The 26,914-nt window shown below is 60.9% G+C and overlaps 2 protein-coding genes across 2 annotated transcripts; both read left to right on the top strand.

Moving 5' to 3' along the window:
- The first annotated feature begins 5,429 nt into the window (after nucleotides 1-5,429).
- On the top strand, nucleotides 5,430-7,614 carry EGR4 (early growth response 4). The gene is made up of 2 exons (XM_066316826.1): nucleotides 5,430-5,641; nucleotides 5,947-7,614. The coding sequence occupies exons 1-2, from the start codon at nucleotides 5,503-5,505 to the stop codon at nucleotides 7,275-7,277; spliced, it is 1,470 nt and encodes a 489-aa protein (XP_066172923.1). The 5' UTR covers nucleotides 5,430-5,502; the 3' UTR covers nucleotides 7,278-7,614.
- A 6,096-nt stretch (nucleotides 7,615-13,710) lies between these two features.
- On the top strand, nucleotides 13,711-25,707 carry FBXO41 (F-box protein 41). The gene is made up of 12 exons (XM_066316825.1): nucleotides 13,711-14,569; nucleotides 17,707-17,935; nucleotides 18,403-18,482; nucleotides 18,588-18,886; nucleotides 18,977-19,245; nucleotides 19,717-19,832; nucleotides 20,093-20,245; nucleotides 21,898-21,993; nucleotides 23,137-23,255; nucleotides 23,753-23,911; nucleotides 24,867-24,982; nucleotides 25,416-25,707. Exons 1-12 carry the CDS (start codon nucleotides 13,848-13,850, stop codon nucleotides 25,476-25,478), a joined length of 2,421 nt encoding a protein of 806 aa, XP_066172922.1. The 5' UTR covers nucleotides 13,711-13,847; the 3' UTR covers nucleotides 25,479-25,707.
- Nucleotides 25,708-26,914: the final 1,207 nt, after the last annotated feature.

Genomic DNA, 26,914 nt, shown 5'->3' with positions numbered 1-26,914 from the left:
CCACCCCAGAGACCTGCACAGGGAGCCCCAGGTGGTTACTGAGGAATTTGGGCTCTGGGGTTGGCTTTGGTGTGGCTTTGGTGGGGGTGGTACAAAGGAGATGCCTCTGGGAGGTGGGAAGGGAATTCCAGGGCTGGGTGCAGCACCCAAACTGCAGCTGGGGAGCCGTGGGTGCTGCAGGGCCCCTCTGGGTGCCCTCCCCTGCCCCCGGTGCCACGGGGGGAATCAGCAACACTGCCACAGGGGACGCCTTTAAAATACCCGATTCCTTTAAAATACCCGATTCCTTTAAAATGCCTGATTCCATGGGCTCCCACCCCTGCAGGGCAAACCTGAGACATGGGCAGAGGCTTCGAGGGACGCTGTTGGCCCTGAGGGATGGAAGTGCTGGGGAGCTGGGGTTGTTCTCTTTCCCTCAGCTTCCAGGGTCAAAAACCACTTTGGAATTCCTGAAGCACCTCTTGGAATATTAAGAAGCAGCGACCCAGACCAAGCAGAGCTTTCCCCATCCATGGGACAAGCCTTGGGTGGGCTCAGTGCTGCCAGCAGGGAATTTCCCAGCTCTGCCCACCAGCACAGAGCAGTTCTGCTGCCCCAGAGGAGTGGACTGAGCAGCCCTGGACCCTGCACACACCCATGGCTCAGAACCCACAAGGGTGGAAACATTGGGAACGCTCCAAAGGAACAGGGATTTCTTCACCTGTAACTTACATCATCTCCCAGTGCAGGAAATGGAGAGTGTTCCAAGAGGAATGGGTGGAAAATCCCCTGGGGAGCACTAAATGTGGGACATGGGTGCTGCAGAGGTGCCCGAGCTGTGAATATTCAGGGCTTGGGGCATACACCTGGAGTTTACACTTTTCCCCAGTTGCCTGTCAGCTCTGGGCTCACAGCCCTGGGTTTGGCTGCCAAAGCAGCGCTGCCATGAACCAACCCTCAGCCCATCCCTTTGGAAAAATGAATTCCAATCTCCCATCAGCGCTGCCCATCTCTGCCCTTGCCCCTGCCTGGGGCTCATGTTTCAGTGGGAAAAGCTGTTCCCAGACCTTCCCCCAGCTCCTCTCTGACTTGTGGCAGGGCAAGATGGGAGGAAGAGGATGGTTTTCCTCCTTTCCAAAGCAGCGTCTCCCTTAACCACAGCTGGGGGCCTCGGGAGCATCCAAACTCTGCCAAACCTGCCAGAGTACAGGGCAGAGCCAAGCAAGGATGAAAACCAGGGGGAAAACCAGACCAGGCCAAGAACTGAGGCTGGATTTCTGTGCTGTAACCCCAGCTGGGAGCACGGGCTGGGGAGCCGGGAAGGAAGGAGGCTGCTGTGCCAGTGCAGTGGGTTGGTGGCAGTATGGCAGGACAGAGGTGACCCTGGGACCCAGCTGGCCCCACTGCGGGGGGAGCAGAGCAGCAGGAGCAGCAAAGGGCTCACCAGGCAGGAGCCTGGGGTGGGCAATACCAGCACACCTCATTGTCCCCAACATGCCTCTGCCATCCCAACATGTCTCATTGTCCCCACACACCTCAGTGTCCCCACACGCCTGGCTCTGGTGCAGGACACCAGGCAGGACCCTGGTGATGGGCAGGAGCCTGGCAGTGGGCAGGACACTGGTGGCAGGTGGACCCTGGTGATGGGCAGGAGCCCCGGGCGGGCAATCCCGGCTGGTGAAGGTGTCCGGGACCGGGACAGCCCCGGGCTGGAGCCCACGGAACGTTCAGAGGGACTGGAGCCGCCTGAGCCCCCCGGAATCCCAGAGAGACCCCCAGCCCCACCAGCCCTGGGGCACCTTTGGGGTCCTTTGGGGTCGTTCTGCTGTCCCAAGGACGCTCCCTGTTCACCGAGGAGCCCAAACCCCTCTGCCCCGGCTGGGAGATGTCCCAGGGACAACCAGGGAGCTTTGAGACCCCGGCAGCTCCAAACACCTCGTGCAAAGCCTCCTGCAGCATCTCAGGGGCTGGGGAAAGGGAGAGTCCACATTGCGGGCCTTTAGTGTTCGTTATTAAGTCAAAGAACATAAATAATATAAGTGTCACCTTAAAATTAAGTAATTATTACTTAAAAAAAAACTTAGAAAAAGTAAAAAACCCTCAATTTTGCCTTCTTTTCCTACCTTACTAATTAAAGCTCATGGTGCATGAGCTTGTAAATACTATAAATATATAAATATATATCAAATATGTGTGTTATATTTATATTATAATAAAATATAAATTACAAAATTAAAATTAAAAATATATGGCTATATATTAACTATATATTATAATAAATATATATGATATATGCTATATCATATCTATATCACATATAAAATATAATAAAACTCAACATCTTCATTTCTCATGTTATTCATCCTAATCTTAGCCAAAAAACAAAGGCCAAAACCATCCCAGGAGAGACCCCAAGCCCCGGGGCAGAGCCTCAGCCCGGTCCCCGCGGGCTGTGTGAGCTGGACACGGCACGGATTCCCTCCCTGCTCCTTGTGACGACACAATTCCCCCCAGGAAGGCAATCCCGCCTCCTCGGCAGCCAGGAGCCCCTTCTGGCTCGGGAAATTCGGTGCCAGCAGCTGATCCCTGATCCAGGGCTTGGCTCCAGCCCCGGTCACGTTTCCCCATTACCTCATGCGTGGTGTCACCTCCACAGCCACACTCCTGCCCATGCTACAGGGTCGCTTTAAACTGCTTCGGGTTTTATCCTATAAAAACAGGATAGAAAAAAAGCTTTTTGAATAGAAATCTCTATTTATATCAGGTTTAAAGTATGAAAGCATTCACCCAGGGGAGGTGGGGACATCAGACAGGACCTCTGCAGCTGAAGGTTCATAAACCACAGCGATGGTTGATTGTCTTACCTGGGGAGCTGAGCCAGTGCCACTGTTCCAGGATCAGCTCTGGGGATGAGGGGAGGTTTATGGCTGTGGCAGGGAGCCTCCCACGGTGTTGTCTCGAAGGAGGGACAGCATTTCCCGTGTCTGGGAGGGAAGGGGAACTGCCTGTGGGGCAGCAGAGCTGTCCTGGGTGTGCACAGACCCAGGCTCCAGCTGGAGACTGGAGATCCTGCACATCCCATGGCCTGACATCCCTGCCGGGCAAAGGGGGCACAGCTGAGCAAATTCAGTGACCAAGGCCTGTGGGTGCAGAGATGCAGCCAAGGGGAGGTGGAGAAGAGCTCCAGGAGCCCCAGGTCCACCCCTGCTTGGATCCCAGCAGCATCCAGCACATTCCTCGTGCCAGGCTGGTCTTGTGGCCACAGGGGAACATTTCAAACCTGGTCACCATCCTGGTCCCCATGATGCCCTCAAGACCCAAATTCTGAGCTCATTGAGCACTGCAGGGTGAAGTTTTGCCTTTGGTTTATGGAAACCCCTTGTCTGGCCACCGCCCTGGGCTCTCCCCATCCCCTGCGAGGAGATAAACGGGGAATAACGGGATGCCATTGAACATTCCCACACTCTGATCGTTGCGTGCATCTCTCCATCCCCTCTGACCCTCAGGGCTCATTCCCTGCCTCTCCCTGAGTGCCCGGGGGGGGGGTTGCCGCCTCCTTGCCCCTTGCCAGGGCTCTGGGTGTGTTTGCAGAGGCAGCAGCAGCAGCTACCCCCGGTGAGGGGAGGTGCTGTGAGACACAAATCCCCGGGATCTGCCCAAGGTGACACCGTGACTCATCCCGGAGCCAGGAATAGCTCGGGAGCAGGGCCCTTCACCTGTTGGCATGGCCCTGGGCACGGGAGCACGGCCCCGGCACATCTGGGACACGGCCCCGGCACATCTGGCCTTCCAGCAGGGGCTGTGAGCACTTGGAGGACAGGAAAACAGGCATTGAAGGAGGCCAGGGAGAGCCCCCTCCTCTTCTCCAGCTCCTTCGCATCCACAGTCCCACTGAGGTCACCTGCTGAGCCGCTTTGTGCTGACAACAGCGGGTTTATACCCCAAATGTTTGTATGAAGGTCCCTTTAGTGGGTTTGCAGCCAAAATGCCCAGAGCAAACCTTCGCATCCCCACCCGAACCGTGCCAGTGACAATCCTGTCCGCAAAGCGTCCCTGCCTGCCCAGGAGCAGCTCCAAATCAGTGCTGGAAATGTGGAAATCTCCAAACAGCCCAGCAGGGCGAGCGGCACGGCCAGACCTGGCCCCGCTGAGGCTTCACCCCCGGCAGGGGAGCCGGGAGGATGCTCGGGGGTAGAAGCGCTGCCAGGATCCCTCCCGATCCCCAAAGCCCGCTCTGAAAGCTCCCTCCGGGAGGACGGAGGGGTTTGCAGGGTGGATGTGCCTCCCCCAGCCCAGCTCCGGGGCTGTCACACGCCAGCCCGGGTGGGAGCCGTGGACTGGGATGACAGTGCTGAGGGAGGGAGCTGTGGCAGCCTTTGCCTTCCCCTCCCGGCCGCTCGCTCTGCCGCAGGAGGAGCCGGCATCCACCTCCTGCTCCGCGTCCATCCTCCAGCAGAGAGGATCGCCAGATCCGGCCGGGAAACGAGGGGAGGGAAGGGGGGAGGAAGAGCAAACCCGGCACCTTTGGCGCTGCTGGAAGGAACAAGAGCAACAAAAGGCATTTATTGGAGGGGAAAGAATTATATAGCGCAGGGCGAAGGAGAGCCTGGGGAAGGTGCAAAAATCCCAAGATTTTGCAGTCCATGGTGGGACAGGAGCCAAGGCTGCGGAGCAAGGGCCGGAGTCGCGGGGATGCCCCGCAGCCTCCCAAAATCCTGCGAGCACCGCAGAGGCCGAACCGGCCTGGGGGAAAGCAAAGGCTGCGAGCGCAGGCTGGTCCCTGCACAGCCGGGGCTTGCACACGCGTGTGCACACCCGTGCGGGGCCGGGACTGCGGGAGGGGATGCTGGGCACACACGCACACACGGAGCGGCAGAGATTTGTTAAAAATATCGCGATTATTAGTTAAAAAGAGAGAAGGAAAGGGGGGGGGAATGAAAAACAGAGGGAGAGAAAAGGGGGAGGGGAGGAGGGAAGGGGGAGGGAAGGGGCATGGCGTCACGGGAGAGATTTCCTTATTGGGACTCCCTAGCCTACATCCTGAGTCCATATATGGGCATTTACGTCACGGCAGCCTCACTGGGGACTCCAGAAATGGCTGCGGCGGAAGGTCGGAGCAGCCCCGCTCCCGCTATAAAGGGGGCGGCGGGGAGGGAGCTCCGGGTGTCCGCTCGGGCTGCGCCGCCGCCGGGCCCTGCCTGCCCCCCCTCAGCCCGGGCCCTGCCCCCGCATCGCCCCAAGCACCCCTGAGCATCACCTGGAGGGTTCCCGGCACCTGCCCCGAGCATCCCTCGGATCGGTGCGGGCACCCCGAGCGCCCCCGGCTCGTCCCTGAGCATCCCTGGCATCAGTGCGGGCACTCCGAGCGTTCCCAGCTCATCCCGGGCTCGCCTGGAGCATCCAGCGGCTCTCCCTGGGCATCCCCCGGCTCATCCCCAGCTCCTCCCGGCTCTCTCCGAGCATCCCCGGCTCGTCCCAGCCCGCCCGCCCCCCCGCCCTGCTCCGGCCGCGTCTCCAGGGAAGATGCTCAATGTTATGGATTTCTCCTGCCCGGATCCGCTTTACTCCAAGTACGAGGAGAGCTGCGAGATGAAAACCGGAGACCTGCAGGGTTTGGGGCAGCCTGAGCAGCAACTTCTGGCAGAGGCCGATTTCCTTGGAGGTAAGGGCGGGCGAGAGCCCGCAGGGATGGGGGACCCCGCTGGGAACGATCGCTGCATCCAGGAATCGGGAACCTTCCCCTCCTCCGCCCTCAGCTCCGGGCTGGGGCTTCAACAGCTCCCCGCTAGCTCAGGGCGCGGGTCCCGAGGGTCCTGCTGGGGGACGGGGGATGGATCCCGGGGCTCCCGGTGCGGTTTCGGGGACGGAGACCTCGCAGTGACGCCACAGCCTCCCACCGCTCCCCGCATCCCGCCCCCAGCCCCGCAGCCCTCCAGCCCTCTCACGACCGTCTCCTCTGTTTCCCAGGTGAGCTGCTGGGTGCCCCCGGCAGCGGCGGGGCCGTGGATTACTCGCTGCTGGGCGGCCAGCCCTCCCCTTCCCTCAGCTACACCGGCAGCTTCTTCATCAAGGCGGTGCCGGAGCACCCGCAGGACCAGGAATCCCTCTTCAACCTGATGTCGGGCATCCTGGGCATCTCCCCCTTCGCCTCCTCCGAGGGCCACCAGAGGCACCTGGACGCTCTTTACCCGTGTCCCGAGGTGGCTCAGAGCCAGCTGGAGCTGTACCCGTCGTGCCAGCCCGAGATGAGCGGCTCCAGCCCGGCCCCGTTCCCGGAGCCCGGCTACGGCGCCTTCGCCGCGGCCGAGAGCGCACAGCCCCTGCAGGCACAGCCCGCGCTGGGAAACACCTCCCAGTGTTTCTTCCAGCCCAAGCTGCTGGACAGCAAGCAGGACATCAAGCTGGCCTCCGGCTCCCCGCCCCTGGACAAGTTCAAAGCCGCCTGTGCCCAGTGGGAGCCCCTCTCCCAGCAGCACCAGGCCTTCCTGCCCGCCGCCTTCCCCTCTCCCGAGGGCTTCGGGGCCCCCGAGAGCAGCCAGGGGCTGTTCCCCGCGCTGGGCTCCAAGCTGGAGAGCGTCCTGTCCGTCAGCTGCCCGTCGGAGCTGGGCAGCCTGCCAGAGGACCCCGGCTGCTTTGGGACCCATCTGGGCTTCAGCTGCGAGCCAGAAAACTTCCCAGCCCGAGGGGACTTCGCCGACACCAAAATCCACAACATGCCCGCGCCCTTACTGCCGGACTTCGACGCCTCCTTGGGCCAGCCCGAGGTGCTGCCGGGCCTGCTGGGCTCCGCCGAGCTCCTCCATCCTCACCCCTCTCCTTCTGTTCCCCCCACGGACTTTCTGGGCCACGCCGCGTCCTCCTCGCTGCCCTCGCTGCTGCCCGCCAACCCTCCTGCGCTGGCCGAGCCCAAGAAGAAGACTCGGCGCAGCAAATGCTCCTCCAAGTGCTTCTGCCCCAAGCCCCACGAGAAGGCGTTCGCCTGCCCGGTGGAGAACTGCGTCCGCAGTTTCGCCCGCTCCGACGAGCTCAACCGGCACCTGCGCATCCACACGGGCCACAAGCCCTTCCAGTGCCGCATCTGCCTGCGCAACTTCAGCCGCAGTGACCACCTCACCACCCACATCCGCACCCACACCGGGGAGAAGCCCTTCTCCTGCGACACCTGCGGCCGCCGCTTCGCCCGCTCCGACGAGAAGAAGCGCCACAGCAAAGTGCACCTCAAGCAGAAAGCCCGGACCGAGGAGAAGCTCAAGGGCTTGGGGTTCTTCTCCGTGGGGCTCTCCTTCGGGACACTCTGAACCTCCTGCCTGAGCGCTGCCAGGCAGGCGGCCTTTGCCGAGGTCCCCCGAGCGTCTCACGGGAGAGCCGGGGTGGGAATTCCCTCCTGGGTGGCCCCGGAGAGGAGACGAGAGGCGGCGGAGCCCAGCCGGGCACCGGGAGGGCCCCGCGGGAGGCGAGGCGGTGCCGCAGGGCCGGATCTCCCTGCGGGGATGGGACGTGGCAGCCCCGGAGCCATCTCCGAGCCGCGGGGACTGAGCCATCTTACAGCTCCTGTTCCCAGGAGGGGAAAGCAAAACCCGTGTACAGACACAAATCGCCACCGAGGTGCGTTTTTTGGATGCTCCGAGGTTGTGATTTCCCGAGCCAGCACTTCACAGGATGTTCCTGGCTGGAGATTTTCAGCCCCGGCACGGTCGGGGCTGCGGCTGCTCTGGCCCTTTCTCCCCAGGAAGGGAGAGAGAGGCGCCCCCGGGCTCTGGCAACCGGTGCTAACAGGCCCTTGGGAAAGGTGATTTCAATATCATCATCATCATCATTATCATTATCATCGTCATCATCATCGTTTGTAAAAAGAACAGGCCTCTATCAGGAATATTTCAGATTCGTGTCTATTTTTCTAATTAAAGATTTGAGCTGATCCAAGCCCTCGCTGCGGTTGCTCTCTGCCTTTCCATCCTCTGTTTCCGTCGGGGTTTTGACCTCTGCTGCTGCACTGTGGGGGGAAAGGTGCTTCCACAATTAGCAGGGAGAAAAGAATCTGTCAGAGCAGCTGGTTGCTGCTTGGTGACACCTCCTGAGCATCTCCAAACCCCAGGTGGGGGCTCATCTCGGCGGCAGGGTTTGATCCCGGGGCAGAGCAGGGATCCTGCTCCTTGTGCTGGGTCTCCCTCCAAACACAGGGCTCTGGGTTTGTTCTGATGGGGCAGAGTCCTGGAGGAGCGTTCCCCTCTTCTGTGGGGACCCCAAAGCCCAGCCCAGAGCCCCCATTCCTGGATCCTGGTTCCTGCTGGGGTGCAGATGTCCCACATGCTCTTGGCTTCACCCTCAGGAAATGGGATGAAGTTCCCATTCCCCATTTCCAGCCTGATTCACCCCAGGATTGGAGAGATCCAGGCACCACCAGACAGGCAGGATGGGGACCCCTGGAGGGAAGCTGTTTATTCCCTCCCTTCTGGGATTTTTCATGGTAGAGGGAGGCTGTTTACTCCCTCCCTTTTGGGATTTTCAATGGCAAAGGGAAGCTGTTTACTCCCTCCCTTTGGGGATTTTCAATGATAGAGGGGTGCTGGTTCCCCTCTCCTGGGCTGGGTGGCAAAGGAGACGCTGCTGCAGCCAGGAATATCCCTCTCATGAAAGAACCTCCCTCCTCTGGTGGTTAAAAATCAGTTGCAATCCTGAAATCCCGAAATCTCCAGTGGAAGGTGCTCAGATGGGGCATGCCGATCTTTGGTCTCTGTTCGTCAGGAGAAGGTTCCTGTGGGAATGGAGGCAGCAGGGCCAGGGTCATCCATGCTCAGGTGATTTAGGGCTGACAGTCTTTGCTTGCAGAGGGAGGGGAATTGAGGCAGGGAGGGGGGACAGCTGCAGTCTGCTCGTTCTTTTTCTGATGGATTTTGTCCCCTCCAGCAGCCCTGGAGAGTTGGGATCTGCCCTTCAGTCATATTATGGAGAGAGGGGTGACCCTGTTTTATTCCCTCATGTCCCTCAGCCCTTTGTCAGCACGTGGACTGGAACATTCCAGGGCTAAACACTAGTAATCCCAACAAAGTCCAGTGTCCAAATAATCCCAACAAAGTCCATTGTCCCAGTAATCCCAGGAAAATCCATTGTCCCAGTAATCGCAACAAAACCCAGTGTCCCAGTAATCCAAACAAAATCTAGTGTCCAGTAATCCCAGCAGAACCCAGTGTCCCAGGTATCCCAGCAGAATCTGAGCTTTCATGGGGTGTGGAGACCCTGTAGAGCTGAGGTGGGAAGCTGGGCAGGGGATTGGGGGGATGGTAGCAGAGATGGGATGTGGGAAGGGGCCAGAAGGAAATCCCAAATTTCCCCTCAGATGTGTCTCTAGAAATCTCACACCCCGACAGTCCCCAAGGATGTTCATGACCCTCGGGTGAACCCTCCCAGTGTGTGGGAGCCTAATCCTGGGCAAGAATCACCCCAAGGGGTGCAGATGACCCCGAGCATTCAGGAAAACCTTTTCTGGGGAGAAAAGAGGAAGGGAAGGGGCTGGGCTGGGCCCCTCCCCGGGGATGTCAGATCCCGCTGGGCAGCAGAGCCGAGCCCTCCCTGCACCGCTGGGCATGAATGATGCAGGAGGCCTTGATTAATACCCCTCAGGAAATCATCCATAATTGATGCTGAGCCTGGAAGCTGTGCAGAGGCACTGCTCCAGCCTTGGCCCTCTGCTCCTCCAGCCAGCGCTGCCAGGGAGGTGGGAGAGCTGGGACACACCCCACAGCCACCCCCTAGTGACCCCACAGAGACACCCCACAGCCACTCTGCAGCTGCTGGGGCTGGGCACAGGTGAAGGAGGGCAGCAGTAGTGACACCCCGAATCTCAGGGCGTGGGGACACCCCCTGACCCCATGCCCCAGCACCCTGGGGTGCTGCCACCCACCCGTACCCACCCCAGGAGAGGAAAGCACAGTAGGGCGGGGGGCCCCTGGCATGGGCACCAAGCTCAGAACTGGATCAGGATCAAGGCAGGGTTAAACCGGAGCGCCCAGGGACCATCTGGGGATCAAGCCAAGGCCCAAAACTGGCTGCTCAGGGATTCGGTCGGGACCAAGACAGGGATTAACCAGGGCAGCCATGGACCAGATCAGGTCCAAGCTGGCAACCAGCCCAGGGTAACTGGTGACAGGACTGGGACCAAATTAGGGCCCTTGGGGATCAAACCAGGGCATTTGGGGACCAGAGCAGGACCAGGCTGGGAACCAAGCCAGGGTACTTGGGGACTGGATCAGGATCAAGCCTGGAATTAAGGCAGGATGATCAGGTACCAGCTTAGGACCAAGGCAGGGACCAAGCCAGGGTGGTCAGGGACATGATCAGGACCAAGGCAGGATACTGGGGGACTGGATTAGGATCAAGGCAGGGATGAACACAGGGCGATCAGGGACCGTCCTGGCACCAAGTCCGTGCCCGGACACCTGTGCCCAGCCCGGGGTGGGGCAGGAGCAGAGCAGGTGCCCCGGCTGAGCCGCGCAGTCACTGTATCCCGGGGAAGAAGCTCGGGGTGATCCAGGAGCTGCCAGGGGCTCCAGCGGTGGGGACAGCGGGCTGTGGGGCCGGGGGCTGCCATGGCAGCCGGGCCCGCCGTGTTCGTGGGGAGACAGGCAGAGGGAGCTGTGCGGGAGGAACCGGCAGCGAGGCAGCCCCGGCTCCGGCTGCAGGGGAGGAGGCGGCTGCCGGCGTTCGCCCTCCGCCTTCCTCTATCCTTGCATCCCTCCCTCTCTCCCTCCCTCGCTCGCCATGCCGAACCCGCGCTGAGCCCCCAGCACCCCGGGGACCCACCATCCCCAGGGTGCCCAGAGCCGCCACCCTCCCAGCACCCCGCCGGGGCCTTCAGCCTCGGCTTCCTTCCTTCCTCCTCCTCCTCCTCTGCCTCCTCCTCCTCCTCCCCCCACCCCGCAGCCACCACCCTCCCTGCCTGCCTGCCTCCCTCCCTCCCCAGGGCCTGCCTGGCATGGAGGTGCTGGCCGCAGGGAGCCGGATGCTTCCCGCGGGCTGCATCCCTCCTGCCCCGCATCCCCGCGCCCGCAGCCGCCGTGCCCCGCATCCCCCCGCCCCGGCACAGCCCTGAGCCGCCCGCAGCCGCCTCCTTTGTGCGGTGAGCGGCTGTGCGGGCTTCGTCCCCACCCCGCACCCCCCGGCTCGGGGCTGGCCCGCGGGCGAGCGGGAGAGATGCTGCCCTCGCCGGAGGAGACCAGCGCAGGAGGTCGGCGGCCAGAAGCAGGTATGGGGACGGGATGGAGGAGGGATGGTGCCCTGGGAGGTGGTGGCTTGTCCCCGGGATGCTCCTCACCCAGGGCCCCCGGGAGCGGGGAGACGCAGCGGGGACAAAGCCGCTGCCACCATGTGAGGACGGACCCGCCGCTCCCCGCTCCGAGGGCTGGGGGGGGCAAAAAATGCCTCCAGATTTTCATGCCCACCGCCCTCCGAGCCCCCTGCGCCTCAGCCCCGGCCGTCCTCGCCCACCACGGTGCTCCCACCCCTCTGGAGCGCCGGGGCAGGCTGGGGACCAGTGGCTCGGACAGCATCCTCCACCCCGGCATCAACCTCCACCCCGGCAGCATCCCCCCCGCACCCCGTTTCTCCATCCCCCCTTCCCTCTTCAACCAGGCAGGGGAGCTGCCTGCCGGTAATTTTTTTTTTTTTTTTGGGGGGGGGGGGAGGGTTGGGGGGTTGGGTGGGCAGAAAAATCGTTAAACAATGCGAAGAAAGGCTCCATGATGGATCGCAGGTAGCGGCGCCGGAGCAGCGCGGGGATGCTGCAATCCCGGCGCTCGGCAGCGTTTTCCCGGCTCCGGATGCCTGTGGGTTTTATTAGCGTGGCCGCCGTAGTAATGACTCCGCCGATAATTCCCTCAAATCCTGCTCGTTGCCGTGGAGATGGCAGCGAGGAGAGGTTTTGCGGCCGCTGTAGGACCTGCCCAGGACATGGAGCGTGGGCTCCGTGCGCTTCCCGAGCCACCCGGGCCGGATCCTGCATTGGATTTTGGCCGGGAAATTCGGGCTGAGGCTGCTCGGGTGCCCCGGGAGACGCGGGCAGGGATCCAGGCCTGAGGCACCGGGGCGCGATTCCCCATCCCTGCGCTGGAAAAGCGCTTTCTCATCCCCCTGGCAGCGGCCGGAGTGTCCGGACGTGTTTTGTGCTCGCCGCGGTTCGGTTTTCGGCGGGGCCGGGCCGGTGGTGGCCCAGGTGGGGTTAATGTGGGAGGGTGTGCTCGGTAACGACCCCAAAACGCGGCCATGAGGGTCACAAACCCTCCTGGCTCGGCTCGGGTTTATTTCTGGCATGGATTTCTTGCCTTTGCGAATTTTTCCCTTAAAAAGATGGTTTCCCAGCCTCGTGGCCTGGTTGTCCCTCTGAGGAGATGCTGAGGCACCAGGGACCCTGCCCTGGGGACCAGCGGGGATGGGTGGAGGTTCAGGGCTCCCCAGCTGGTGGTTATGGGATGCAGGAGGGCTATGAGGGCTTTTAGGGTGGTGGGAAGAGCTGTTTGTGGGATATGGCAGAGGGATGAGCAGAGGATACTCCCACCCGTGTGTGCCCTCAGTGTTCTGGGGTAAAAGCATTACAGTTTTCATCTTTGAATGACAAATGGAAGAAAAATGAAAATATTGTGCCCTGAGGTGCCCCCCAGGCTGGAGGGGGCTGTGGCCACCTCCTGGGCTGGATTTTCAGTGTTTTATCCCATTTTACAAGGGTGGTTTCCCCCACTGGTGTTGTGGAGGATTTGGTGATGATCCAGGTCCCACAGGGACCCTCACCCACCCAGGCAGGAGAGGCCACCATGTCCCCTACATTGAGCATGGGGGGCTCAGGGATGGATGAGAGCTCTTGGGAATGAATCCCATTCCAGGCTTCACAGGCTGATCCAGCAGGATTTGGGCAGACCTTTGCTTGGAGAATGTTCAGGACCCCAGCGCTTGCTTCGTGGTGTTGGACACTGGGATAATCCTGGGCCTTGGAGACCCCTGATGCTGCAGGGGCTCACTGAGTGGTGGTTGGGCAAGAGAGCAATAGGGTCACCTGTGCCACCTCCTGTGACCAGCTCAGGGTGGATGGAGTGAGATTCCCATGGGTTGTGCACCTCCCTGATGGCTGTGCTTCCCCCAGAGAGTTGTGACCCTTCCCAAGGGCTGGGAGACCTTCCCAGCCATTATGGATCTTCCCAAGGATTTATAGAACCACAGAATCACTCTGGTTGGAAAAGACCTCTAAGATCATTGAGTCCAGGAGCTGTGGAACTTCCCAGAGGCTGTGGAGCTTCCCAAGGGCTGTGGGTCTTCACAAGGGTTGTGGAACTTCCCAAGGGCTGTGGAGCTTCCCAAAAACTCTGGGTCTTCACAAGGGTTGTGGAACTTCCCAAGGGTCTCTACCCATTCCCAGGGCTCTGCACATTCCCAGGGCTCTACACCTTCTTTAGCACCGTGTGCCCCCCCAAGGGATGCACATGGGTGGGAGGAACATGGGAAGGTGGGATGGAGGCACAGAGGGGACCCAGAAGAAGGACCAAGGAGGGATTTTTGGGGTCTCCCTCACCCCGGTATCACTGACCCCCATCTCTTCCAGCGCCTGGCACCGCTTGATGCTGACAGCCCTTTGAGGATTGCCAGATCTCCCCTGAGGATTGCCACATCTCCCCGAGGATTGCCGGATCCTCCCCGAGAGTTGCTGGATCCCCCCCGAGGACTGCCAGACCCTCCATTCCGCCCCGGGCTGTCCCCAGGCCATGTCCCAGTGGAGTCACCACCGCAGTGCTGGGGTGTCCCCGGTGCCCCCCGTGCGTGCCCGCAGCCCCCGTGCCGCGCCATGAGCGGGGCCCCGCGGGCGCCCCGGGGAGCAGAGCGGAGGGATGGCCTCGCTGGACCTGCCCTACCGGTGCCCGCGCTGCGGGGAGCACAAACGCTTCCGCAGCCTGTCCTCGCTGCGGGCGCACCTGGAGTACAACCACACCTACGAGACCCTCTACGTGCTCTCCAAGACCAACAGCATCTGTGACGCCGCCGTCTTCCCGCTGGCCGCCGACGGGGCCCTGCTGGCCCCGGCCGCACGCAGGGACTACTTTGAGAGCACGTCCTTCCAGGGCAAGGACCAGCGCTTCTCCTGCGACCTGGTCCCCGCCGAGGAGCTGGAGCCGGCCCCGTCGTCGTCGCCGTCGCCCCGCTATGTGCACGAGATCGAGATCCCGCTGAGCGAGATCTTCACCCGCGGCAAGGCCGTGGCGCCCGCGCCCGCCCCGCCCGCCGCCATGGACGCGGCCTACGAGGAGGGCCTGGCCCGCCTCAAGATCCGCGCCTTTGAGAAGCTGGAGGTGGACAAGAGGCTGGAGAAGCTGACGGAGGAGGTGGAGCAGAAGATCGCCTCGCAGGTGGGCCGGCTCCAGGTGGAGCTGGACCGCAAGAGCACGGAGCTGGAGAAGGCCAAGCAGGAGAGCCTGAGGCTGAGCCGGGAGAAGCAGGAGCTGGAGGACCGCGCCTCGGAGCTGTCCCGCCAGGTGGACGTCAGCGTGGAGATGCTGGCCTCCCTCAAGCAGGACCTGGTGCAGAAGGAGCAGGAGCTCACACGGAAGCAGCAGTGAGTCCTTTGTCCCTGTCCCAGCCTCGGGGTGCCTGGCAGGGACTCCTGGAGAACTTGTGGCTATCCCATCCCTGCAAGGGTTCCAGGCTGGGTTGGGAAGGATTTGGAGAAGTGGGGAATAGTGGAAGGTGTCCCTGCTCATGATAGGGGGTGGAGTGAGATGAACTTTGGGGTCTCTTCCAATCCAAACAACTCTGTAAGTCCAGAGGAGCCCAGTACCACCACCAAACCCTCAGGGCCAGGGCTCAGGCAGAGCCCCTTGGTGACACCCATCAGCATCATCCCTGATCAGGTTCTGCCTCTTCTCCCACCCACTCAGTGTCCACAGACCTGGGCCCATCCACAGCTGGGTCATGGCAAGCCAGACCTTGTCCTAGAGCCACCAGTGCTCCCAGGACGTGACCAGGCTGGGGACCACTAACCCACAGACTGGTTTGGGTTGAAGGAACCTTAAAACCCACTTTGGGGCCACCCCCATGCCAAATTCCAGGTTTTTCTCCCAGAGGGAGGGTGTGGCAGCCCAAGCAGCATCCCCTCCATTTGCTGTTAAGCCTGTGGCACTGCCATCCTCATTTCCATGCCGTATTCTCCACTCAACACTCCCTGCCCACCCCAACGCTGCTCCTAAGGTTCCCTCCAGTCCCATTCTGCCCCTTGGTGCTGCTCAAGCAAACCAGACCTGGCTCCTCAGGAGTTTGGGCAAATCTGGAGGGGCCAAGCAAGTCAGTGAGGAGTTTGTGGGGGACAGGAATGGCTGTGCTGGGCTGGGAGCACTACTGGGATTCCTGAAGGAATTGTTTTGATTCCCATCGTCCTCTGCACATTTGTGAATGACTTTGACTCCGAAATAATGACCTGGCTCAGAAACAGAGCTCCCAGGATGGGGGGATGTCCTGGCTGAGGAGCAGGGTGACCCTGGGGGGACAGCTTTGGGGGCACGTTTGTGGGACAGGTAATGAGGGGTTTGGGGGCTGTCTCATGGGGGTTGTCCAGGGGCACCCTGGGGATGTGTGGTGAGGGAATGAAGGACTCCAGCGTGGATGAGTCTGGAGCTGGTCCTGGAGACAGATGGACAGGATAAATTGCTCAAATGTCTCTTGATGGAGTCTGGACAATGTTATCACCTAAAACCCTGGGCTTATGCCCCAAAACTACCTCCTGGACCTCCCATTACTCAGAGCAACCCTCCTGCCCCTCGATTGTCCCTGTCAGTCCCCAAACTCCTCCATGTCAAGGGACAAAATCCCTTGCGAGGCTGCAGGGAGAGCATGGGAAACGCTGGTGTGAGAGGAGGTTTTCCCCTGGATGTGGGAAAGCCATCAGAAATCCTTTTAATTGGCAAAGCCTTCCCTGAAAACATTGTGGGGACATATCCCAGCCCTGCCAGCTCCGAGACACTGCAAAGCTGCAGTCCTCCTGGGAGACCTTTGGCTCCTGGGCTCCGTTTCCTTTGCCAGTAGTGTTTTTCCACCCAGTCCATGGGAATGAGAGAGATGCAGGAGATAACCATCAGCATCACCTTACAGCTGCTGCCCAGCTCCACATTTGCCTTCCAAATCCCCTGGGGCCACTTCCAGGAGCCTTCCCAGAGCATTCCCAGAGCTCCCGGGCTCTGCCTGCAAGTGGCGGGTTGGGGATAAATTCATTGATAATTAATTGGTAATTAATTGGTAATTGAGAGCCAGCAGTGGGAATTTGTGTCACTAAGGGCTGCCCTCTCCCTTTCCTTTGTGCCTCTGAGCAGATCATTGCATCCAGGTGTCGCAGGTCAGGTGTGCACGATCAGGTTTGGTGTCCAGGAGTGCACAGTCAGGGCTCTGAGGTCAGGTGTGTGTGATCAGGTGTGCAAGGTTAGGTGGGTGTGTTTGTGTTTCTGTCCTCAGGTCGGTGTGTCTGGGTGTGTGTGGTCCAGTGTCCGAGCTCAGGTGTGCCCCAGACAGGTGTGCAAAGCTGTGTTTGTGCATCTTCAGGGGTTCCTGAGTGCTGAGGGGAGGTGTGAGCAACTCTGTGTGTGTGTGCACCACCAGCTGTGCAGGTGTGAGCAGCTGTGCCTGTGCCTGGGCTGTGTTCATGTGGGTTCTCATAGAGTCATGGAATTGTTTGGGTGGGAAGGGACAAAGCCCACCCAGTGCCACCCCTGCCATGGCAGGGACACCTCCCACTGTCCCAGGCTGCTCCAAGCCCCAATGTCCAGCCTGGCCTCAGACATTCCAGGGATCCAGGGGCAGCCACAGCTGCTCTGGGCACCCTGTGCCAGGGCCTCACACCCTCTGATGCTGCCTATGTGTGTGTGCCTGGTCATACCTGGCTGTATGTGCTGTGTGTGCCAGTTGTGTGTGCCAGTTGTGTCAGCTCTGTGCTGGATCTGTGCTCTCCTGGCAGCATTTGGGGCACTCAGGTGTGCAGGACAGGGGTCTCTATGTGTGTGTGTGTGCACCTGGTGCACACCTGGGTGTTCATGGAGCACATCCATGTGCAGGGCTGTGGTGGCTCCGTGTGTTCTAGGCCATGTGGCCACACTGGGGTGTCTGTGCCATGTCCCCTTTACTTCCCTGGTTTTTGGGGAGCAGATGAGGACAGTGGTGTTTGTGCTGGGGCGGGGTCAGCTCGGGTCACGGAGCTGCTGTCACACGGCACTCCAGGGCTGGCCACATGATATGGGAAACAGCCCTTCCGCAGGCTCAGAGCTCCCGAGCACCCGCTAATTAATGTGTTAATGAGGGAGCCGGGCCCCGCAACCACCGGGCTGAACAGGGATTGCAGCTGAGCAGGGTTTAAGGGTGTCACTGCCATCCTCCTCCCCCACCCTGTCACACCATCATCATCCTCTTCCCTCTGCTCCATCGTGCTCAGGAGCCTGATTCCAGTCCTGGGGGGTGATGGATGAGGTGCTGGGGATGTCACCAAGGTGGCAACATCCTCTCCAGCATGCTGGGAGCGTCCCCTCACCCCTGTCCTGCCCCAGCCCATCCTCGGGGCCACCTGGGCTGGCACAGACCCGGCTCAGGCAGAGGATGGGACAATCCAGGTGTGCTGAGCACCCCTGAGCCTGCTCCCAGCTGGGACACGGGGACGGGGGCGCTGAGGGGATGGGTGGGGACGCCCCGGGGTGTCACTGCGGGTCCCTCTGCCAGGGAAGTGCTGCAGATCGACCAGTTCCTGAAGGAGACGGCGGCGCGGGAGGCCAACGCCAAGGTTCGCCTGCAGCACTTCATCGAGGAGCTGCTGGACCGCGCCGACCGCGCCGAGAAGCAGCTGCAGATCATCAGCAGCAGCTGCGGCACCACCCCCAATGGCAGCCTGGGACGCTGCGGCACCCCGGCCACCAAGGCCATCGCCCGAGCGGTACCTCTGCGGGCTCAGGCACGGGCACGCCTTCGGGAACGCGCCCGCGGCTTCGGGAATTCATCCTGTGCTTCGGGAATGTGCCCGCGGCTTCCATAATGCAAGGCTAGCTTTAGGAATGAGCCCCTGGCTCCCCCCTGCCAGGCACCGAGCAGGGCGGTGCAGGGACCCCGTCCTCTTCCCATGGGAAATGGGTAATCCCGGGTGGGGGATCCGGACCCCGGGGCGGTGCAGGGACCCCGTCTCCTTCCCATGGGAAATGGCTAATCCTGGGTGGGGGATCCCACAGAGGAGGTGTTTCCCAGTTTCGGTGTTCCCGTGGCGCTGGGCGGTGCTGGAGATGCCGCTCTGCACCCCGCCGGGGGAGGGTGTGCCCCCAAAACGCAGCTGGCACTGGTGGGTTAGCGGGGTGTCCCCTCCCTCGGTGCGCCGTGCACAAGCTGGGTTGTGCCACGTTGGCTCCTCTTGTCCCCCTGTACTCGCAGAGAGAGCGGCACCCGGGCCCGGGGGTGGCCGTGCACGGTCCCTACGGCGTGTCCAACCAGCGCTCCTCCTCCAGCACCGGGTGAGTGAGCGCCCGTGCCCGCCGCTCTCCGGGATTTAACGGGGTCACAACGGGAAGGGGACGTACCCCCCGGCGAGCCCTGAGGTCGGACATCGCCGTCCCCAGGGCCTCGAGCCGGGCCAAGGCCGTGTCGCAGAGCTCGGGCTGCTACGACAGCGACAGCGCGGAGCCGTGTCCCACCGACGACACCGCCGAGGGACCCCCGTACACGGCGCGGGGCTCGGGGCTGCGCCGCCAGGCCATCCAGAACTGGCACCGGCGGCCCTACCGCAACAGCACCGAGGGCGAGGAGGGCGACGTGTCCGACGTGGGCTCCCGCACCACCGAGTCGGAGGCCGAGGGCTGGGAGCCGGAGGCGCCGGGATCCTCGGCGTCCCGCCCCCCCGGCAGCTGCCGCCTGACGGGTGAGAGCGCGGCGGGGCCTTTGCGGACGGGAGGTGAAGGGTAGGACAGGGATGGAGCTTCTCTGACCCGCTGTTGTTCCCGTGCACCAGTGGCCACCGACGCTGGCTGTCCCACGGCCCGGCCCGAGGGCGCCGGGGGCAAGGTGTGCCGGCTGGAGCGGGGCAGCCCGGGCCACTGCAGCGAGGTCATCAGCCCCGAGATCCTCAAGATGAGAGCGGCTCTCTTCTGCATCTTCACCTACCTGGACACCAAGACCCTGCTGCGAGCGGCCGAGGTGTGCAAGGACTGGAAGTTCGTGGCCCGGCACCCGGCCGTGTGGACACGGGTGCTGCTGGAGAACGCCAGGGTCTCCTCCAAGGTACCGGGGAGGGGCTGGCACTGCGCGGGTCGCGGCCTTTCCTCCAGAGGGGTAAAGCCGTGTGAGCGTCTCCCTGGTGGGTGCGATGGCTGTGCCATCACGGTCAGGGGGGACACAGGTGGGCACTTGCTCCGGTGCTGGAGGTGTTGCAGGTGACAAAGGAGCTCACACCTGCACAGGTTTTCATGTGCTTTTGTGGTCACACCGGTGAATTTGTGGTCACACTCATGGTTTTGTGATCACACTCATGGTTTTGTGGTCACACTCATGGTTTTGTGGTCACACTCATGGTTTTGTGGTCACGCCCATCATTTTGTGGTCACGCCCATCATTTTGTGCTCACACCCGTGATTCTGTGGCACATACTCCGCCATGGCCTCCTATGTGCATTTTCACACATTTCTGCCAGGGGAGGGTGGCGTGGGACGTTCTGAGGTGTCCCTGGCAGTGACTGGCCCCCCTGTGCCCCAGTTCCTGGTCATGCTGTCCCAGTGGTGCACCCAGATGCATTCCCTCACCCTCCAAAACCTGAAGCCGCGCCAGCGGGGCAAGAAGGAGAGCAAGGAGGATTACATGAAGAGCACACGGTGAGTCCCTCTGTCCCCGTGTCCTTCTATCCCCGTGTCCCTCTGTCCCCATGTCCCCCCTCCCACAGCTGCTCCTCGGGGCTGCTCAGCTCCGTGAGCCCCATTCCTATGATGCACCCCATGATGCACACCGGCTCCTGCTGTGGGATTTGGGTGCCCTGGGGCCACTGTGGCTGCCCGTGGGAGGTGTCACTCTCCCGGGGTGGTGACAGGGAGGGCAGCACGGGCTGCGGCGCCTGATGGTGGCTCACTGCCGGCAGGGGCTGCCTGGAGGCGGGTCTGGAGTCGCTGCTGAAGGCGACGGGCAGTAACCTGCTGATCCTGCGCATCTCGCACTGCCCCAACGTGCTCACCGACCGCTCGCTCTGGCTGGCCAGCTGCTACTGCCGCGCCCTGCAGGCTGTCACCTACCGGTAAGGGCGGCCACCAGCACCTGCCACAGCGCTGGGACAGGACGGAGGACCTGCCTGTCCGTGGCCCCACCCCAGTGACAGCTCCAGTGTCTCCAGTGCCAGCTGTCCCTGTGACTCCCATCCCCTTCAAGGTTGTTCCCGTGCAGGTGTCTCACTTCCAGCTCCCTTCCCATCATCCATTATTGATCTCATCCCAGCTAGGGGCTTGGCAAGGAGACATCACTCTGTGGTGGAGAAGGGTGAGGAGGAGGTGCCAGTGAGGTCCCACCTGGCTGTCACCCCTGAGGAAGGAGCCAATGGAGGGAAGAGGCTCAGGGTCCTTCTCTCCTGGGAGGGAGGAACAGCTCTGCCATGGGAGAGCCAGGATTTAGCTTGGAGACCTGGCCTGAGGTCAAGGACACAAGAGTCCTGATGATCCTGGAGGAGGTCACAGGTCCTGGAAGGCATCACTGGCCACTCCTTAGTTTTGGCCACCTGTGCAGACAGGATTGGCCTTCCCTCCACCCTCCAGGAGGATGATCCTTGCTCTGCTGCACCTGCAAACAACCACATCAGCCTTGGTGTCCATTCCACCTGGTCCTCATCCAGAGAATCCTCCAGGTGGGGAAGCACATCCAGCCACTCCCCTGGCGTGAACCCCAGGAGCTCAGAGCCGGTTCTGACCCACACCACGAGACAAGAGACAGCCCAGAGCTGCCAGGTTTAACCCCAAGGCTGCTCCATCTCCTGTTCCAAGGACAGCAGAGCAAGCCCAGGAGCTCCTGGCACACCCTGAGCTGTGCCTGTGACTCATGCTCTGATTACCCTGCTGCTCTTAGCACCCTGCTCCAGCACAGATGTGTGAGGCACTCCAGGTAACACCCAGCTTTATTTTTAGGCTTGCCTGAAGCTCTGAAGTGGGGCATTTAGACTTGAGAAGCGTGGCCTCGGTCTGTGGGAGGCTCCTGGTGTGGTGGGACAGCCAGGGGACTGTTTGGGCTGGTGGCATCGGGATGGTGGCACCTCTCCTCAGAACTGGGCTCCACGCCGTGATAAACCCACACCTGCCCCAGTCCCTGCCCAGGTCCAGCAGCATCCCAGGAGACAAAGACACCGAGGAGCAGCCACAGCAAACCCTGCAGTGACACTTGGCCAGGAGCCACCTACAGACACAGTGGCACAAGCACAAAGCAGGGACAGGGGCCACAGAGCAGCCCCTGCCCCTGGCTGGGCTGTCCTTCCCACCCCCTGGCACTCTCCCCATGCAGACCAGGGGACACCAGCCCAGAGTGGCCTACAGGGACAGGGTCTGTCTGGGACACATGGCCTGGCAGTCTCTGCCAGTCACTTGTCACCTTTGCATGTGGAAGATGCACCTCCACCTCACCTTCAACCTCTCCCCCAGCCCTGTCTCCCCCTCTTCACCTCCAGCCTCAGCTCCTGCCCCTGCTGACATTGCACATCCACAGGCACCATTCCAGCTGGGAATGCCTCCAGCCTTCCTCACAGGCTGCTGTGGGGCCTGGTTGCTCCATGGGCAGGTGCTGGGATGTAAATGATGACCACATTGGCACCTCTGGGTGCTCCAGGAGCTCCCTGGGGGATGCAGACCCAGCCCAAGGGTGGCACCGCTGCTGGTGGAGCCATCAGATGTGTCCCCTGTGTTGTTGCAGGAGCTCCACAGACCCCGTGGGCCATGAGGTCATCTGGGCCCTTGGAGCAGGCTGCAGGGACATCATCTCCCTCCAGGTCGCACCCCTGCACCCCTGGTAAGGCAGAATGGGGTGGGTGGGGAGGGACCCTAAAGGCCACACAGGGCCATGGCAAGGACACCTCCCACTGCCCCAGGGTGCTCCAAACCCCAGTGCCCAACATGGCCTTAGGCACTGCCAGGGATGGAATGGGGTTAGGAGGAGACCACGCTGAGTGTGAGGGGCACCACTGAGCTGGAATTGGGTGACAGAACCTGATTTGCTATGGGAGGGTCTTCATGGGATGAGCAGCAATCTCGGAGACAAGGAGCTCAGCCCTGTCCCTCCCTGTGGAAACTGGGAGCTGCTGGGTGTCTGCAGCTCCCCGCTGAGCCGGGAATGCTCCAGGGAGGCTGCTGTGAGGAGATGAAAGGGATCTGTGATGGGTCTGGGAGGTGACGCTGAACATCAAAGGCTTGTCTGAGCTCTCCCTGCTCGGCAGCAGCAGCCCTGTCGGGCCTGGATGTTGTTGTTAAAGAGGTGTCACTGCCTGTGGGGGCCACAGCAGCTGCTCTCATTTTGGGAAAGTGTTTTGGGGAGCTGCTGGTGGGGTCTCACCTCCACCCCACAACGTCTGGGTGCTCAGGAGCCAATGGCTCACACAGCAGGACACTCAGGGAAAGCCCCTTGAGTATTGTTCATGGGATGTCAGTGCCCAGGGGATGTCACCCTACAGGAGAGGCCAGGTTCAAGGCCTGGTGGCTCCTGTCTGCCCTGGGGGAGCAGCACATGGCACCTGGCTCCTCCACCTGAGCCAGAGCTCCAGGCCTTGCTGCTGCTTTGATCTGTGCAAGCAACAGAGTTCAGGGCCTGGTTTGGGTCTCCAAGGCTGGAATCACAGAATCCTGGAATGGTTTGGGTTGGAAGAAACATAAAGCTCATTCAGTGCCACCCTTGCCATGGCAGGGACACCTCCTACTGTCCCAGGGTGCTCCAAGCCGTGTCCAGCCCGGCCTTGGACACCTCAGGGATCCAGGGGCAGCCACAGCTGCTCTGGCCAAGGTTTGGGGCACTCGGAGCTGCCCTGTCCCAGTGGCGGCACAGCCCCGGGTGCCGCTCACGTGGGGACGCCCCAGGATGACCGCCAGGCTGTTGGGGTGGGAGTGCCTGGAGGGGCCGAGTGGCCGTGCCACCCCCAGCTGTTGTCCCTGCTGTCCCCAGCCAGCAGCCGACGCGCTTCAGCAACCGCTGCCTGCAGATGATCGGGCGCTGCTGGCCGCACCTGCGGGCGCTCGGCGTGGGAGGCGCCGGCTGCGGCGTGCAGGGGCTGGCCTCCTTAGGTAGGCACTGCTCGGGGCCACGGGGGCACTGAGAGGGTCACTGGGCTTGGGGAGGGTCTGTGGGAGCACCGAGTCCACTCTGGGGCCACCAAGTCCACCCTGGGCCCAATGCCCCCATTGTCACCAGCACTTAGAGTCATGGGCTCACAGAACAAGTCACTGGTCTTGGGAAGGGCCTCTGAGAACACCGAGTCCACCCTATGCCCAATGCCCACCTTGTCCCCAGCCCAGAGCATTGAGTGCCACCTCCAGGCATCCCCTGGACACCTCCAAGGACGGGTGGGGACTCCAACCCTCCCTGGGCAGCCCCTTCCTCCTCTGCTGGGACAAGATGTCTCTGCTGTGGGCAGAGAGATTCTCCACGGGGATCTCCGCGGAGAAGCCCACCCACCACATGGTGCTCCCCGCCCCTCCCTGTGCTGCCCGTCCCTCGCAGCCCCTTTCCCCACGCTGTCCTGCTCCCTTCCCCGCGGGGCTGACAGGACCTGTCCCTGCAGCCAGGAACTGCATGAGGCTGCAGGTGCTGGAGCTGGACCACGTGGCCGAGATCAACCAGGAGGTGGCTGCCGAGGTGTGCCGGGAGGGGCTCAAGGGGCTGGAGATGCTGGTGCTGACATCCACCCCGGTGACCCCCAAAGCCCTGCTGCACTTCAACAGTGAGTACCACTGCACGGGCCATCAGTCAAAAAAACCAACCCCCCAATTAAAATATTAATAATAGCAATAATGTTTAATAATATTAACAATAATAATAATTAAATATCAATAATGTTAATACTACTAATAATAATATAAATACGATTACATTATTGTTGATAATAAAATAATAATTAAACTATAATGCTATTAACAAGAAAATAATGTTTAATAATTATTTTAATGATACTGTTTCTAGTATTTTTAAAATATTAATAATAAGACGTTAATATTACTAATATTAATTAGCAATAAAAACAACTTTTATCATTATCTTACATATCTCTATACAATTTTACAAACCAAAAACTGAGCAATATTATATTTCTTACATCGAAACGTCTGCCACACAGCTCTGATGCCCAAATCCATGGGGCAGAATGTTCTTCCAGCCCCATCCACAGGAGCTGCTGGCACTGGAGGGTGCTGGGAGCTCTGGGGGAAGGTGTCAAAGAGAGGATCCAACATCCCCCACCAAGGATGGCCCGAGAAGAGCTGGTCTTGCCTTGGCCCACAAGGAGGATGGAGATGCTCCTTCTGTGGTCCTCCAGGGTGATCATGGCCTCAATGTTTGTGACACACCTGAGTCTGGGTCACACTGTTTGCTGGAATGATCAGGGCAGGAGCTTCAGAGCCTCAGGAAGGTCTGCCCTGGTGGTCACAGCTTGGGTGGCCCTGGTTGGACCCTGCTGGGAGCCCACCCCTCTGGAGGGCAGAGTCAGGGGATCGGGAGGACATCAATTTGGGACAGCCAGGGGCCACCTTACAGCCCATGGTCCTCCCTGCAGAGACCTTGGCCAGGTCTCCTCCATCTTCAGGGTGAGGATTCCCCATACACAGATGGCCTTGAGGAGCACAGGCTGGAGTCCCTGGTGTCCCCAGGTGTGCAGATCCAGGTGGTGTCTGTGTCCCCAGGTGTGTGCCGGAACCTGAAGTCCATCGTAGTGCAGGTGGGGATCGTGGACTACTTCAAGGAGCCCCACAGCCCTGAAGCCAGGAAGATGTTTGAGGAAATGGTGAACAAACTCCAGGTAAAGCGCCCCAGTCCCCACCAGCCCTGTGTCCTTCCCCTGGCTGGGATCAGAAATGTTCCCGCTCTCCCTCTCTTGCCTCTGTCTTTCCTGTAGCAGGGATTTGGGATGATGTTCCCCCCTCTCCCTTCCTCCCCCTGTGTCTTCCCTGAGGCAGAGATTGGAGATATCCTCCTCCTCCCAAGTCCTTTCCTTGCCCCGTGTCCTTCCAGGGCAGGGACTCCCTTCTCTCTCCCTCACCCCATGCCCTTCCCAAGGCAGGGATTTGAGGTGTTCTTCCCTGTCCTTCCCTCACCCCTTGTCCTTCCCATGGCAGGGATTCCCCTGTTCCTCCCTTGCTCTTGTCCTGCCAGGGATTTGAGGCATTCCCCCTTCCCCTCCCCCCGGCACTGCTGTGTCCCCCCCCCAGCCCCACCGTCTGCTCCTCTTCCAGGCCCTGAGGAAAAGACCCGGCTTCTCCAAGATTTTACACATCAAGGTGGAAGGAGGCTGTTAGCCCTTCAGGGAACCCAAAGCACATTCCCTGCTCTGCCTGGCGGAGCCCGAGTCCCCTGAGACCAAACCCAGCAGTGTGGGGCTGCTCCTCCAGGGCTGGGAGCAGAGCAGGGATCCCCCAGCTCGTGCACAAGGAACCCCAAACTCTCGCAGGCCTTTGGGGCCAGCCCGGGGCCGCTCGCGGGCGAGAAGGTGCTACTTGAGGACATTTTCTGGCTGCCCCAAGAGCCAGGGCCATGCTCGTTCCCAGGAGGGGAGATGGCTTTGAGCCCCTGTGGCTGCTCCTCGACGAGGATCCGTGTTTGGGGATGGCTTTTCCATCAAACTCTGTTTTTGGGGGGGTCTTGGAGCATTTGAGGATGGCCTGGCCCGTTCTGGGGTCTCTTGGCTGGGCTCAGCCTCTGCAGCCTCAGCATCCCTATGGGGTGGGAAGGGCTGTTCCACCTGAGGGCTCAGCATTCCCGCAGGGTTTCTGCTCATTTTCATCTCGGATTTGGCACCCAAAAACCTGGGGAAACACTCCCAGAAACCAGCAGCCACCACAGCACAAGGAGCAGAGCTGCACCTCGGGGGCTTTGGGAGCCAGAGGACACCAGGAGAGATGGGCGCTCTTCCAGAGGTCTCCAGCCTCGCTTCCTCTCCACCAAAACCCTCCAGCCAAGGCAATAAACCACCTCCAAAGTGTCCTCATCCACCAGGACACATGGGTCACGCTACTGTCCCCACCATCCACACCCAGACTCCATCCGTATCAGTTGTCCCACGTGGAGAGAGACACTGTCACAGGACACCCACGTTTGCCATCCCACTGCCTTCCTGAGCAGCCTGAAGGAGAAATCCTGGCCAGATCATCCTGAAATGATCCTGGGAAAAGCACCAACCAACAGCCCTGGCTGACCTTTATCTACAGCCACCATTTTCTAAATCTGATCTTTCTTCTGAGTGTCCTCTGCCTGCAAGGACATCGTCATCCCCCCAAAATATCCTTTTATTCCATAGGAAAAGGCTTTGGAAAGGCATCCAGCAGGGTCAAGCATCTCCACCCTGGGGGGAAGGTACCAGGAGGTGCCCCTGGAATTGGGGACACCCATCAGAGCACTGCCAGCCTGTGGGGACACCCCAGCCTTACCCACAGCCCACCTCGTGCCCTTGGGCTGAGCAGAGAGGAAGCGACTGGGAAAGTGGGTTTGGGGCTTTTCCCTCTTCTCTGGAGCAGCACTGGAGGTTTTGGTGCCTGGGGGCCAGTGTGGCTGTGAGGAGACACCTCCAGAGCCTGTCCCCTCCCCATGGGTTCACCTGGAGGGGCCGGGCTGCAGATCCAGCACCACATCCCTCATCTATGGCACAAGAGCTGCTGACCTCAGCTGGGGCTGCTAGACAGCCCGTGGGGATCCCCAGACAGAGGAAAATCACCCCGAAATCGCTGAGGCTGGTGGG

Source organism: Sylvia atricapilla, chromosome 4 (genome assembly GCF_009819655.1).
Source record: "Sylvia atricapilla isolate bSylAtr1 chromosome 4, bSylAtr1.pri, whole genome shotgun sequence".
NCBI classification, from domain to species: Eukaryota; Metazoa; Chordata; class Aves; order Passeriformes; family Sylviidae; genus Sylvia; species Sylvia atricapilla.
This window is presented reverse-complemented; position numbering and strand designations above follow the sequence as displayed.

What these genes read in the sequence shown, in the direction of transcription:
- EGR4 (XM_066316826.1), top strand. Translation starts at nt 5,503, where the DNA reads ATGCTCAATGTTATGGATTTCTCCTGCCCGGATCCGCTTTACTCCAAG. An exon ending in AGAGGCCGATTTCCTTGGAG is followed by an intron (nt 5,642 to 5,946) that starts GTAAGGGCGGGC and finishes TCTGTTTCCCAG; the next exon opens with GTGAGCTGCTGGGTGCCCCC.
- FBXO41 (XM_066316825.1), top strand. Translation starts at nt 13,848, where the DNA reads ATGGCCTCGCTGGACCTGCCCTACCGGTGCCCGCGCTGCGGGGAGCAC. An exon ending in CGCTCCTCCTCCAGCACCGG is followed by an intron (nt 18,483 to 18,587) that starts GTGAGTGAGCGC and finishes CGCCGTCCCCAG; the next exon opens with GGCCTCGAGCCGGGCCAAGG. An exon ending in ACGCCAGGGTCTCCTCCAAG is followed by an intron (nt 19,246 to 19,716) that starts GTACCGGGGAGG and finishes CCTGTGCCCCAG; the next exon opens with TTCCTGGTCATGCTGTCCCA.